Source organism: Astyanax mexicanus, chromosome 12, assembly GCF_023375975.1.
Source record: "Astyanax mexicanus isolate ESR-SI-001 chromosome 12, AstMex3_surface, whole genome shotgun sequence".
Taxonomy (NCBI): domain Eukaryota; kingdom Metazoa; phylum Chordata; class Actinopteri; order Characiformes; family Acestrorhamphidae; genus Astyanax; species Astyanax mexicanus.
This window is the reverse complement of record NC_064419.1, coordinates 38,043,127-38,057,715: the sequence shown is the minus strand read 5'-3', so window position 1 is coordinate 38,057,715 and position 14,589 is coordinate 38,043,127. Positions and strand designations below refer to the sequence as shown.

Here is a 14,589-nt window from a genome sequence, read left to right as displayed (position 1 = left end):
AGACGGGGTTTAAATAAGCCAGAATAGAATAGCGCATGGAGGGAGTTTTATGCGAATATTCCCACTCAGACCGAAACGGCGACGGCAGACGGAGGAACGAACGGGTGCTAGCTTGTGGAGTTAGCAGATGTTTAATAGCCCTCCCCGCTGCGACTGTGCAACCCAGACTGTACCCACAGAGCGCAGTCAAGGGGCAACAACGAGGCCGCCAATGTCGCTCGCGCATTCATCACATGTTTAGCGCATTATGCTGTGTTTACCAACAGTGCAACACGCTTTCACTCTCTCTCTCCCCATAAACGCTCTCGGTGTAAGGACGAGGAGCTCCGCGCCATAAGGGCTTCACCAAAGCGCGACTGCGCAAAACACACTGCCGCTGTAATTAAGCACTGGGGCAATTAAGAAAAACAACAAAGCCTCGGTTTAACCTTTTTCCCCAAATAAAAAGAAGAAAAAAAGCTCAAAGCGCCGGGAAAAAGGAAAAAGGCTTTCTCCAGTCAACCCTTCTTTCATCACGGAGAGACCTCGGGTTACGGAGTCATTACCGCAGCCCGCGGGAGCCCCGTCCGCCATTGACGGTCGCCTCTCATTCGGCTCGGCAGCAGAATTGGATTTTGATTGCTTTTCACAGGAGATTTTTAATTAAAGGAGAATGAGAATAGCATGTGAGATTAAGCAATGCTTCACGGTTTAATTCCCGGCGAGAGTTATCACAGCCAAGCAAACCATTAACTGGCTTCTTTACACATATTGGCAATCAGAACACAGGCCAGACATGTTTCAATTAAAATGACTGACTTGCTCATTCCGCTGAACAACGAGCTTCCATTTGCAAAACTCACAAAGCGGCAGAGAGAAATATATTGTGCTATCCAATAATGTCTCCGATACATAAATGAGTTGCAGGCATTCATAATAGAAAAAATTTAAAAAGAACATGGCACCTGCAACTTCTTTGTCTTCTTCCTGAACCTACTAATGCTGTAGTGTATGAAGTGTGTAGAAAGTTTGGGACCCTGAAAGAAAGGTCTATGGCAGGGGTGTCCAATCTTTTTTTGTTGGGGGCCAGAAAGAGAAATATATTTGAAGTCACAGGCCAAAGACTCTATAATAAAACAAATAATAAAATATACCACTTTAAATAATACTTTTTTCTGATTATTTAATTTACACATTATTTTACTTGACTTACTATCTTTATCTTTGACAGTGTTGTGTAAACTAAGATTTTTCAAATTGATGTTTCATTTCATGATGTCTCTTAATATTAAACTCCTTAATTCCGGCAACTTTTAGACTCTTTGGCCCGATTTCTGCGCTAGAAATGCGCACTGTCTCCGCTTTTAGACTCTTTGGCCCGATTTTCTGAGCTAGAAATGCGCACCCTCTCCGCTTTTAGACTCTTTGGCCCGTTTCTGACACCTAGTGTTCAAACTTTAAATCTCACATTATAAAAACCTGCTTAACAGCGGGACAACTTTCATTCTATTTCTAAAATACCTTGCGGGCCGCTCCAAAAAAGGAAACGGGCCGCAAATGGCCCGCGGGCCGTAGTTTGGACACCCCTGATCTATGGGAGCTAATGTAACAAACACAGTGGTGTATATTAATAGTGCTTTAAACATGTACCAACTATGTGGATACATTTGTACACTAAGGTTCAAAAGTATAAGTGTGAAATCACTTGTCATATTAATGACAGTAGTGATTGCATTTATCATTTCCTATCGTATGCAGTAGGGGTGGGAGATATAGCTCTAAAATAATATCACGATATTTCAGGGTATTTTTGTGATAACAATATACTTGGCGATATAGGAAAACAGAAAAATAATTAATTAATTTTAGGAATATAGTATAAGAGTATAACAGCATAATCATAATGTAGTAAAATAAATAATATATCATAAAATAATATAATGCAGCAAAAAATATTGCAGAATATTTAGTGCATGCATATAAACTGCAAACCAAAACAATTATACAATAAATACACCTAAAGCTTCACAGTAAATAATAGACTACTTTTAAGACAGAACATCTCTATTATCACAATATGGATTTTTAATACCACGATATTTCTGTGTCACAATATATTGTATACGATATTATATTGCCCACCCCTAATATGCAGAACAGAATGAATATACCACTTCACAATAAATTTCCTAGAATATAGTGAAGTTATTAGATTTTAAATCAGATTAAAAAAATAAATATGTCTACTTCTTTTTAACATTAAGTTTCTTACCAGCATCTTAAATGATCAGAAATACACTTCAGAAGCTTTAAAAAATATTATATTTGAGGATTTCCAAAAGTGACAAAGTCTGGATGAATGTGTTGTACCTGCAATCTTCTTAGTTTATTTTCATAAATTTAGTTATATACAAGCTTCCAAACTAAAGACGGGCCAGTACCAATCGCCAGTCGTCTTTCAGCATGATCAGCCAATACCAACAGAGCTCAGTCGTGGATTAATTTCTATGCAGAAAACTTCCATCTGCACTGCAGAGCTCAGAGTGTCGTTAGTAGTGTTTGTTAGCTCTGTTATACTCTAAAAATCATTTGGTGTGGTTTGTTTGGGCAGGTGAAAAACCAGTAATCGCATTCTGGTCGGAACTTAAACAACTGCACCGAGACCTGCGAGAGGAGGTGGTCTTGGTCCAAACCAAGACTTGTTTTCACCACAATTGGTCAGATTGGTCTCAATCCGACCCACCTATTAAATATACTCCTTTTATTTGAGATAAACAGCTGTTCAGGTGCAGTTTAACCTGATATATCAGGCAGATAATTACTACAGCTAAGAACAAGCGCCATCTCTGCTGCTCACACTTCACACCATATGTGCAGCTTTCACTGCTCACAACCGCACAACTCCACTTACTGCATTTAAGTTACTGCCACCTTAACAGTTTTTTTTTTTTTTTTTTTTTTTTTTTTTTTTTTTACAGTTTTGCCAAAACTCACTTTACTGGAAACTTCGCTCCACCTGTGGGACTTTACGTATATAAGTGTGCCACTGGGAAACCAAATGTTTCTTCAAATTTCACGTTATGTTTTTGTGATACTTGATTGTTAGACCGTCATCACTGGTTTTAATTGATTTAATCGAATCTGACAAGATCTGATCACAAATTTGGACTAAAAATATCAACTGGTATTGATACATAACCTAACAAATCTACCATTTCTATACTAGACACATTATATCTCAATGTTTCTGTTTGAACCTTCAACACTCATCATTGCGCTTTAGGCACCATTGGCCCTGTTGCCTGTTCACTGCTTATCCCTTATTGGTGCACTTTTGGTAGATGTTAACCAATCACAGTATACTTGCAACACCCTACAGAACATGGATTCCACCCATCGTACCTCTGTAATGAAGGCCTTGGCGCTGGCGGGGCTCATGAAGAGAACAGCTCTGCGCAGGGTGTCCCTGTAGCGGTGCAGCTCCTCCACCCTCATGGTGCGGAACATCCCGGTGATCATCATGTTAATGTTGGACTCCACCTTCTGCAGGGACACGTCCATGCCCTGCTGTGAGGACTTGTCCAGGAAGTCCTGAATCCCCCGGATATCTGCAGAGTCAGAGACAACAATACTACAGTTACATTTAATTCCAGTGTGGACCATTTACCATCTGATTTATAAAAACAATATTTTTAATAAGGACAAATCCATGAAACAACATCTACAGTCAAAGACGTATCTAAAAAGGTGTTTTTGTGGATGGAGTGATTTTTTTTTACCTTTTCTTTACCCTATTTGTGAATTTATTACGTAAAAATTTGAGACATTTGCTGCAGTCCAAAGTCTAGGCTGCATTCTAGATAGGTTGGATCCTTATAAGGAATGTCCTATGAAGAATTCTTCATGTGTCTGCCTGCTGCGGACTTTAGTTCTATAAGAAAGACTCCATTTCCCAGTATGCACCTGCGCTCAGCCCTCTGAACATGCTGAATTACATGAGGTATCAGTGTTCTGGCTCACCATGCTTCTATTCATTGCTCACACCTGTAATCTGGAGTATATATAGCCCCTGTTTTCCCTCACACTTTGCTCGGTTTACATAGCTCTTCTACCTCGCGCTTCCTTTGTCCATTTTTTACAGACCCTTTTCGCTTCTCTGGTTATCCTTTTTGCCTCGCCCCTTATTGTTTATATTCTTTCTCGTTGCCACCCTTTTTTGTATTTTGACCATTCTCTAGCCTTGCCCTTTTTCCCTGTTTTGGATTTTACGCATATGACCTCTTTATGTCGCCATTTAGTTTTTGACCCTGCCTCTTCTTTACTATTCTTCAGGCATTCCAGCATGAAACTCAGAAATGAATTATATGAATAAGTATAAAAACAAAAGAAACAAAATAAATTTAAATAAATTCGTGATCATAATATTTTGACGCAATACAAACAACCAATGTCTCAATCTTATTACATCAAAACGATGTAATAAGATAGTGGCTTGAGAAATTTCCAAAAATTGCCTTGAAAACACAGATGCTATACCATGGCCAACAGCATCTCCAGACCTACCCCTGACTGAAAATACCCTACTGCAAAATCTATGTGAGCTGTATGAGCATTATGGGATGGATTATCGAAGGAGTCCAGTAGGAACCTCTCTAACAAGTCCATGCAGAGATTTCTGGTATATTGCGTTACACATGTGTTACACATGCATTACACACACTACTTCTGAGTGTGTGTAATACACTTGATTAGAACACAGTGGATCAACACCAGCAGATGACATGTCTCTCCAAACCATCACTGACTGTAGAAACTTCACACTGGACCTCAAGCAGTTTGGACTGTGTGTCTCTTCAATCTTCTTCCTCCAGATTCTGCTCCCTTCATTTCCAAGTGAAATGCAAAATTTACTGATGGTCATTGATGGTTTAACATATTGGAGAGTGATGTCATCTGCTGGTGTTGATCCTCTGTGTTATATCAAGTCTAAAGTCAGTGTTGCAGTGTTTCCCCCGAATTTTTATTTTTATTTTTTTACAGCACTTCATGCTTCCCTCAGCTGAAAGACGACTTTTATGGAGATGGATTTCATTTTCCAGCAGCACACTGCCAATTTGTTATATATAATATTCAAATTTTCTGAGACACTGATTTTTGGGTTTTCATTGGCTCTAAACCATAATCATCAACAATCAAATAATAAATAGAAAGATAGATCACTCTGTGTGTAATACATCTATATAATATATGAGTTTCACATTTTGAACTGAATTTTCTAAATTAAAGTCATTTTCAATGCTTTTCTAGTTTTTAAGATGCACCTGTAGTTATCAGGATGTTTGACAGGTCCACCGTCAACTTGGGAGTTAATTCTCACTAATCCCAAGCTCTGACGTCCAACCGAGGTAAAACTACCAAGCACAGTATATATTCCAACAGTCTCACTGTTAGCAAGTCAGTGATGCATCGTAGGCTAATTGTTTAAGTGTACTATAAAATGATCACAGCCAGGGCCATCCATTAGTCACGGGTGTAAAATCGCGCAGTGGGCCTAACGATGACGACGACTGTCCTCTCTCCGCACCGCGAGTGTAACTGCCCTGCCTCTGCTGCAGGTAGTTATATCATCATAGTCTCCAGTCAGCAGGCAGACACAGAGACATCAATACCTTCTCCCAGCCATTCCGCTTCCTACAGGAGCCCGAGCGTGAAGACTGCGGCGTATAAGAGAATATTAGCATTTGTGCTAACGGCTCACGGGAGAGATAGCGAGCGAGGGAGGGAGGGAGTCGGAGGGAGAAAGCGTGGTACATTTGTCACCGCGGTGGCAGGGCTGGAGTGCTGTCTCAGAGCTGAGGTAAATAAAACATGAATCTCCTGGAGTCAGAGCGAGGCTGGCTGCATGCTCATCCTTCTGCGCAGGCAGCTCCGTCCTACATCAAACCAATTCCAGCACGGCGCGGGGGGAGGCGGGGGGAGGCGGGAGGAGGCAGGGAGACCGGGCAGAGTGCGGGATCAAAGCCGACTGAAAGATGGGAGCGGTGCGGAGGAGTTGGGGGGGAGGGTGGGTGGGCTGAAGGAGGTGAATAGAGATGGGAAATGAACGTTTCAGACATGGAGACTGATGAAAACCTTTCAGAAGCACCTCCGGAGAAGCCCTAAGCGGTGATTTTGAGCAGCGCTTCTATTTGAAACAAGATTATATTCGAAAGAGGAAGGTGTGCAGGAATGTAAACATATGTAGCCAATTATAGAGATAAAAATGGAGGTGATTTTGTGAGTATAGGGTACTATATACTACAGTATATAGGGCACTGCTGAGGGTCTGTTCCTGCTGAGTCAACATCAATCAACCTTCAGTTGGATTTACCTCTTATTATCCAATGATCTACAGTACAGGCCAAAAAGTTTGGACACACCCTCTCTTTTTCACTGCGTTTTTAAAATATTTTTATGACTATTTACATTGTAGATTCTCACTGAAGGCATCAAAAAACTATGAATGAACACATGTGGAGTTTTATGTACTTAACAAAAAAAATGACCTGGCCTCCACAGTCACCGGACCTGAACCCCATCCAGATGGTTTGGAGTGAGCTGGAGCACAGAGTGAAGAAGGTAAAGAGCCAACAAGTGCTAATAAACACCTCTGGAAACTCCTTCCTTCAAGACTGTTGGAAAAGGTGATGAACCTATCCTGTCAGTCCTGATGAGAGCCAGTTTCATCATATCATTGTTGATGGTTTTTGCAACTGCACTTGAGGATACGTTCTTTCAATTTGACTAACCTTCATTTCTGAAAGTATCTTTTTTTCTCTCTACTTAGTTGAGTAGTTGTTAACAATTAACATTTATTAAATATTAATAATAAATATTTATTAAATGAGGAAATACAGAGCATCTACTAATAAATGTGGAATAACACCAAATAAGTATGGGTGAAAACTCTATTGTGTTTGTTTAAATTGGTTTAATTGGGTTAAAATGGGTTCTTTGTATCTACTTTTGGTTTCAGGTATGATGTCTGCAGGAATATAGACATTTATAATATATTCAATTCTTTCGTCTATTGAACTAACATTGTTTTATTTATTTATTTATTTTAGTTTTGTAGCACCTATTTTCTTTTCATCTGAAATAATCCAGTGTCACTTGTAGTTCTTTTGGGGGGATTTTTCAAGATTGAACCAGAGTTGGAGTTATAAAAATGGGTGTTGTTACACTTTAAAGCATTACTGTCTGCCTGCTCTTGAGTTTGAACTACTCAAAGACTCCAATTCCCAGCATGCACTCAGAACGGACTTCCCTGTCTCTGCTGATCATATGACGCTACAGCGTTCGCGCTCCCCCAGTTACTGATTGTTTGCACCTGACCTGTCTCAACCTTCTCTCAAATCCGCCCAGGTTGACAACTACAGACCGGTCTCACTGCTACCCTTTCTCTCTAAAACACTAGAAAGAGCAGTTTTAAATCAGGTCTCTGGCTTCCTCTCCCAGAATGACCTTCTGGACCAGAACCAATCTGGGTTCAAAAAAGGACATTCTACCGAGACGGCTCTGTTGTCTGTGACTGAAGCGTTGAAAACTGCCAGAGCTGCAGGTCAGTCCTCAGTGCTCATTCTGCTGGACCTCTCGGCCGCATTTGACACAGTCAACCATGACTTCCTCCTAACTATACTCTCAAACATGGGGATCGCAGATAATGTGCTGTCATGGTTCAGATCATACCTCACTGTGCGCTCGTTCAAGGTGTCGTGGCAAGGACAGCTGTCCTCAGCCCACTCCTTATCCACTGGCGTTCCCCAAGGTTCGGTACTGGGACCCCTTCTCTTCTCCATATACACCACCTCTCTTGGTCAGGTTATCCGCTCACACGGATTTTCCTACCATTGCTTTGCTGATGACACCCAGCTATACCTGTCGTTCTCACCTGAAGATCACTCAATCTCTGCACGGATTTCGCAGTGTCTCTCTGACATATCCTCATGGATGAGGGAGCATCACCTTCAATTAAATCTCTCAAAGACTGAACTTCTGGTTATACCAGCAAAACCATCTTTTCAACACAACTTCTCTATAAGTATCGACTCTCTCTCTCTCTCACCGACAAAGGTTGCTAGGAACCTGGGTGTTATGGTTGATGACCAACTCTCCTTCACGCACCATGTGGCCTCAGTTGCTCGGTCCTGCCGCTTTGCGCTCTATAACATCCGAAAAATTAGACCGTTCCTGACGCAACAGGCCACCCAACTCCTGGTGCAAGCGGTCGTCATCTCACGCCTCGACTACTGCAATGCCCTGCTAACTGGCCTCCCGGCCTGTGTAGTAAAACCACTCCAAATGATCCAGAATGCAGCAGCACGTCTGGTCTTCAACCAGCCAAAACGGGCACATGTCACCCCGCTGCTCCATTGGCTACCAGTTGATGCTCGCATCAAATTCAAAACTCTTACAATCGCCTACAAGGTGATGTCAGAACAGGCTCCTTCCTACCTGCACTCGCTCCTGAAGGCTTACGCTACCTCCCGGCCGCTGCGCTCCTCCAGTGAACGTCGCCTCGCTTTGCCAAACACTCACACAAAGCAATCCAGACTGTTCTCATACAGAGTTCCCCAATGGTGGAACAAACTACCTTCCACTACCAGATCAGGAGAATCTCTCGCTATCTTTAAGAAACTCCTGAAGACAGAGCTCTTCAAAGAGCACTTACTCTCTTAACACCTCTAACACACTAACTACTTCTAACCTCATTTCCTTCTTCCTCTCCTTCACTCCTCTATCCTATTATTCCCCTTTGACCTCCTTTAAGCCCTATCCAAAGATGTTTTTCCTTTAAACTTATTTTACATTGTACTTGACTATTGTAAGTCGCTTTGGACAAAAGCGTCTGCCAAATGTAATGTAATGTAATGTAATAATTATAAATACCCCTTAGTTTGCTCTGTTCCCTGCCGAGTATTGATTCTAGTTATCTAGCTCTTCTACAACAGCATCCCTTAGTTTGTTTGTTTTTTTGTTACTGACTTGTTTTGGCTTTTATATTACCAATTTTGGCCTTGCACTCTGTATTTTTGACTTTTTGCATTTGCCCCTTTTATGCTGAATTTTCCGTGTATGACCCTGTTTTTGCCTGACTATGCTCTGGTATGTTGTTTTTTATATTTGCTGCCTTACTGTTACCTGTGACCCTGCCTGTCCCTTACTACTCCTGTAAGCCTAGTTCTTTTGTAAATAAACTGTGGATTTGGTATCCGTATGTGTCTGTTCTTGGTCTGGCCTGACAATTTTATACAAATATCATATTTATGAAGCTTCAAGCACTAATACATGGTCATTTATTATTCCTCTAAACTCTGGAGATACTTTTCTCTTGTATATTTACTTCCTCTGGGTCTGATTAAAATGCTTACAGCACAGTGCGACATAAACTTAAAGACTTACTGTGTTCTGAAAGATTTCTATTGGGGTTAATTACTTGCTTCTCTTAGAGTTTTGAGAGACATCGTTTGAATAAAGGTCTAAAAAGAAGGAAAAAATCACCAAGGTAAGAAAACCAAGGTAAGAAAAAAGTGCTAGCAATTTAAACTCTTCAAATATTCCTTACACATGACAGACCACCATGTCCTGCAGCTCCAAAACATTGTACAACAGAATGAGAACATCTGTTGCCTCAAGTTAAGTAGCAAGCTCACAAGAGCAAAACACAAGATACAAACTACAAACTACTATATCTCCTCCTGCAATAAGCTGAGCTTAAGTCTTAAATCCTATATGCAGCATGCTATATGTGTAATACTAACTTACAATCCATTTAAGTAAAGTAGAACATCAGAAATGCTTAAAAAAACGTAATTAAATTATGTTGCTGTGGAGAAAATCATAAGTAAGGGATTACAGAATGTCTCACTTGCATGTATGGCAGTTTCTGACTCTGTGCCACAAAACCCGGGCAAGCAAAGCAAATTTCAGTGCCAGTAATTTCTAAACACAAGCTAAACACTGGCCCATGCCCATAACATAATGGCACACCGCTTTAGACAGACGCTACAGAGTGACCATAGTGTTTCAACTGGAAGAGTTGGTCCAGTGTTTTGCACACATTTAAAGATCTTGGACTGGATTTCTAAACTTTTAAAAAGTCAAAAATGTGTTTGAAAGATCAAGAAAACTCTTAAATACTGTAGAACTGCTTATATGCTGAGAAAAAGGCAATATAATATACAGCTCTGGAAAAGAAAATAAGATACCACTTGAGTTTCTGAATCAGTTTTTTTCTGATTTTGCTATGTATATGTATATATTTAAGCAAAATGAACATTGTCGTATTATTCTATAAACTATGGACAACATTTCTCCCAATTTTCAAACTAAACAATATTGTAATTCAGAGCATTTATTTGCAGAAAATGAAAAAAGGCTGAAATAACAAAAAAAGCAAAGCTTTTAGAGATATCAAATAATGCAAAGAAAACATATCCATAAAGTTTTAAGTGTTCAGAAATCAATATTTGGCAGAATAATCCTGGTTTTTAATCACACTCTGCATGCATTTTCTTGGGATGTTCTCCTCCACCAGTCTTACACACTGCTTTTGGATAACTTTAACTTTACAATTTGTGATTCGGGACTGAAGGTAAGCGAGACATTTGGCCACCTGGATGCCATCAGCAAAAATGGACCCACCAAGAGATACATAACCGACGTGAATAAAACATTCCCAACAACTGTTTGCGTGTTTTGATAACAAAATTATTAAAACACTTTAAATTTAATTGAAAGCATTTAGGGCCCTATTTTAGTGATCTATAGGGTCAATTATGTATCACACAGCTGGATTTAGCACATGTCGGTGTGTCTTTGGTATCAAGAGGGCACAAAAATATGCCTTGCTTAGCTTGTTATGAGCAATATCTGTACTAATTCTCTTAATTAATCATGGGTGTGTTTTGGCTGTAACATAAAATAAATCAATCAATATTTGCTCGTCATTCCCTTTAAGAGTCGGCTATGCTATGACTTTGGCGCGTTCGTATCTTAACAGGGCTGCGCTTTCGTGCATCTCAGCAGAGGATACTGAGCTTTGCGTTCCTGCTGTGAAGATACCAGCAGCTCTTTTAAGGGAACAGAAATGTTATTTTATTCTTTATTTTGTTTATTGCTAAAATTAAAGTAGGGTTTGCGCACCTATGGGAATTGACTCTGACTGTTGTCCTGGTTTTAATCAGTAAGTGGAGCACCTGTGTTTTCTGCCACCGAGATAGCAAAACACCAGAAATTTATCTGAACACACCTCATTTCCTTAATTCAGACTCTCTTTTTTTGACAACATGGGCGCAAGACGTGAAAATAGACTGTTGACGAGGTGTAAGATAGTGAAGAGCACCGTGTCACATCTTGCACAGTGTGTGCAATAGGGTAGGGCTCTTTGAAACTGATGCAACAGCTTGTCTTAGCAGGGGTCGTTACATAAGCAAGCACAAGCAAGACTCATCTATATATAAAAAAAAAAAAAACCTCATAACAGAATGCGAGTCTTTCCTCTGTTGGGTTCATTAGCAAGGTCAATGCCCCCCCTGGAAGCTCCACAGAGGGCCTGCCGCTGGTTCATGGCTGCTGAAAAAGGAAAGATGAGGACAAGTCTGAGTGTCGCAGCTTGCCGGAGGCGGGGCCAAGTTACCAGTGCCTCCATCTGTGCGCTGAATCAAATTTAAAGCGAAATCTGAGGCCGGGACTTCCTCAGTGGCCACCAAGCAGACGGCAGAATGCAGGCGCTCACATGTACAATCACGGATTTGACCCTGCCTATGTGAATAACGACTCGTCCTGCAGGACAATGTAGATTAATTCAATTCAATTCAATTCAATTTAATGTACGTCAAGCGTTTTTTACAAGGACTATGTGATAAATTGTATTTTTATCATTGATATAATAAGAGTTTTCAAGATAAACACATCAGTAAAGCTGGGATAATACCCAAGTAGCAAATTTCAGTTGCATCACCAGCATACAGTAAAAGCAGACACTCTAAATGTTGCCCAATCAGGCTTGAGAAAGAGCATGAAGTATTTTTTTGATGTTTACTGCATAATTTGAACAGACAAACTGTTCCGTACACTGTGCCAAAATTTCTTAATGAACAGACCAATAGAAGTATATAAAAATGACCTGAAATAAACTCTTCTTACATTGAAAGTTGACTTCTATTGAAAGTTTAGAAGGTTTTTTCTATCCTGTAAAGATGCTTTTTTGGAGATTCTTGTCATTTTCATTTTTATTGGACAGCAACGATATGTATTCATATGTTAACGAGATATGAAACACATCATAAAGACAAGTGATAACATCTTAATAATGCCAAACTCAATGCCATTTCTTTCATTTCATTTTTCTAGCACATGCCTCCTCCGATACATGTGAAGTCAGCCACCGCCGCTTTTCAAACTGCTGCTGATGCAACATTGGCGATTAGCATCTCAGCGCATTTGGAGGAAAGCGCAGTGACTCTGTTCCGATACATCAGCTCACAGATGCCTTGTGCTGATCGACATCACCCTAGGAGAAATAAGGAGAAAGACCAGCATCTACCCACCTAGAGAGACAGAGCAAAGCCATTTGTGCTCTCACAGGGCTCCGGCAGCTGATGGCAAGCTACATGACCGGGATTCGAACCAGTGATTTCCCTATCATAATTGCAGAACTTTAGACAAATAAACAACTTCATTGCCAATTGATTCTTTAACCTAGCTTTTACATGCTTATCTTTAATAAGGAACTTAACTGATACTTTTTGACATCGATATTAAGATATCCAACATAGCTACAGATCCAAGCCACCTTTGAGTAAACCAAATTTGACAATAACACAAAAAACTACTTCAAATCTAAAAGAAGAAACCATCAGAGAAACCAAGACTCAAAAGAAGGTTGAGTAACACAACAAATAACAGAAAAAAACAAGAATAACTGGATAGAAAGAGTGGAAGCAACAGAGCCAGCAAGAGATTAATACTGTAAATGCCAGCCCCGAGTCCTGAGATCCACCACCCCAGAGAGTTCAGATCCAACACAGCTGGAAGGCCTTCATTACCTGGATCAGGTGTGTTATCAGGTTATGGCTGGAGAGGCTGGAATCGAACATTCTGTTTTAACGGCTGCGGGCTGTGAATGATGCAAAGACTGAACACTACCAGTTCAGGTAAACCAGTAATGTTTGAGGGTTGAATGTTAATTGGGGTTATAGTGTTATATTTTTTTTAGGAAATGTGCACAGTATACCTTTTACATAGTATTTAATGCCTTGTGTGTACCAGCAGAAGCTTACTATCATAAAAAAAAAAACAAGAGACCACTTAAAAATGATGAGTTTCTTTAATTTTACCAAACTAAAAACCTCTGGAATATAATCAAGAGGAAGATGGATGATCACACGCCATCAAACCAAACTGAACTGCTTGAATTTTTGCACCAGGAGTGGCATAAAGTTATCCAAAAGCAGTGTGTAAGACTGGTGGAGGAGAACATGCCTAGATGCATGAAAACTGTGATTAAAAAGCAGGGTTATTCCACCAAATATTGATTTCTGAACTCTTAAAACTTTATGAATATGAAACTTGTTGTCTTTGCATTATTTGATGTCTGAAAGCTCTGCATCTCCTTTTTTTATTTCAGCCATTTCTTATTTTCTGCAGATAAATGCTTTAAATTAAATTGGGAGAAATGTTGTTCATAGTTTACATAATAAAACAAGAAAGTTCATTTTACTCAAACATATACATTTAAGCAGCAAAATCAGAGAAACTGATTCAGAAAAGTGGTCTTTTTTTCTTTTTCCAGAGCCATATCTGGTACTTAAAGTTGGTTCAACTAGTTAAAAGCTAGTTTACGTAGATTAGATCTTGACCAGCATAGGATACAGTATATTTAAGTGCTTAAGTTTGAAGGTTTTGCTAATCTAGTATGACCAAAATATAATGCAACATACAATATATTGCTGAAAGTAGTTGTTAACCCATCCAAATCATTAAACTCAAGTTCCAATCAATTCCAGAGGCCACATGTATACAAAACCAAACACCTAGGCATGCAGACTGCTTCTACAAACCATAGTGAAAGAATGGGTCATCACTACTAAATATTTCACAGTCAATTGTCAGTGCTATTATAACACAGTGGAAGCGACTGGGTATAAACACAACTGGCTCTTTCAAATGTAAAATGAAAGGTCACCAACTTTTAATTGCTAAATAGACCTTTAAACAACACATGGCCTTCAGATTGGCTCAATAACAGTAGAGAGTAGCGTAGAACGCTTCATGGAATGGGTTTCCCATTGGCGAGAAGCTCCATCCAAGCCTTATATCACTAAACCTAATGCAGACAATGGGATATTTGTTGGTCAAGAGCTGGTTAATCAGCTAGTCTACCAGCATATGATGTGTTTTCACCTGGATGACCATCTTTTTCAATCACCTTGACCATCACAGACCAGCTAGCAGCTAAAAGCTGGACTTGAGCTGGATGTATTTGTATTTTTCTTTGCAGGCAAAAAGGCTTTAACCAAATTCAAATAATTGAACTCAAGTTCCAATCACTTCCAGAGGCCACATGCA

At 39.9% G+C, this 14,589-nt stretch overlaps 1 protein-coding gene across 2 annotated transcripts in view; it reads right to left on the bottom strand.

Moving 5' to 3' along the window:
- grid2 (glutamate receptor, ionotropic, delta 2) overlaps positions 1 to 14,589 on the bottom strand; it is an 874,963-nt gene that overhangs the window by 342,688 nt on the left and 517,686 nt on the right. For both annotated transcript variants that reach the window (XM_049485584.1, XM_049485583.1), the window contains exon 4: positions 3,382 to 3,587. In XM_049485584.1, coding sequence (XP_049341541.1) covers positions 3,382 to 3,587 — 206 coding nt within the window. The remainder of the gene's footprint in view (positions 1 to 3,381; positions 3,588 to 14,589) is intronic.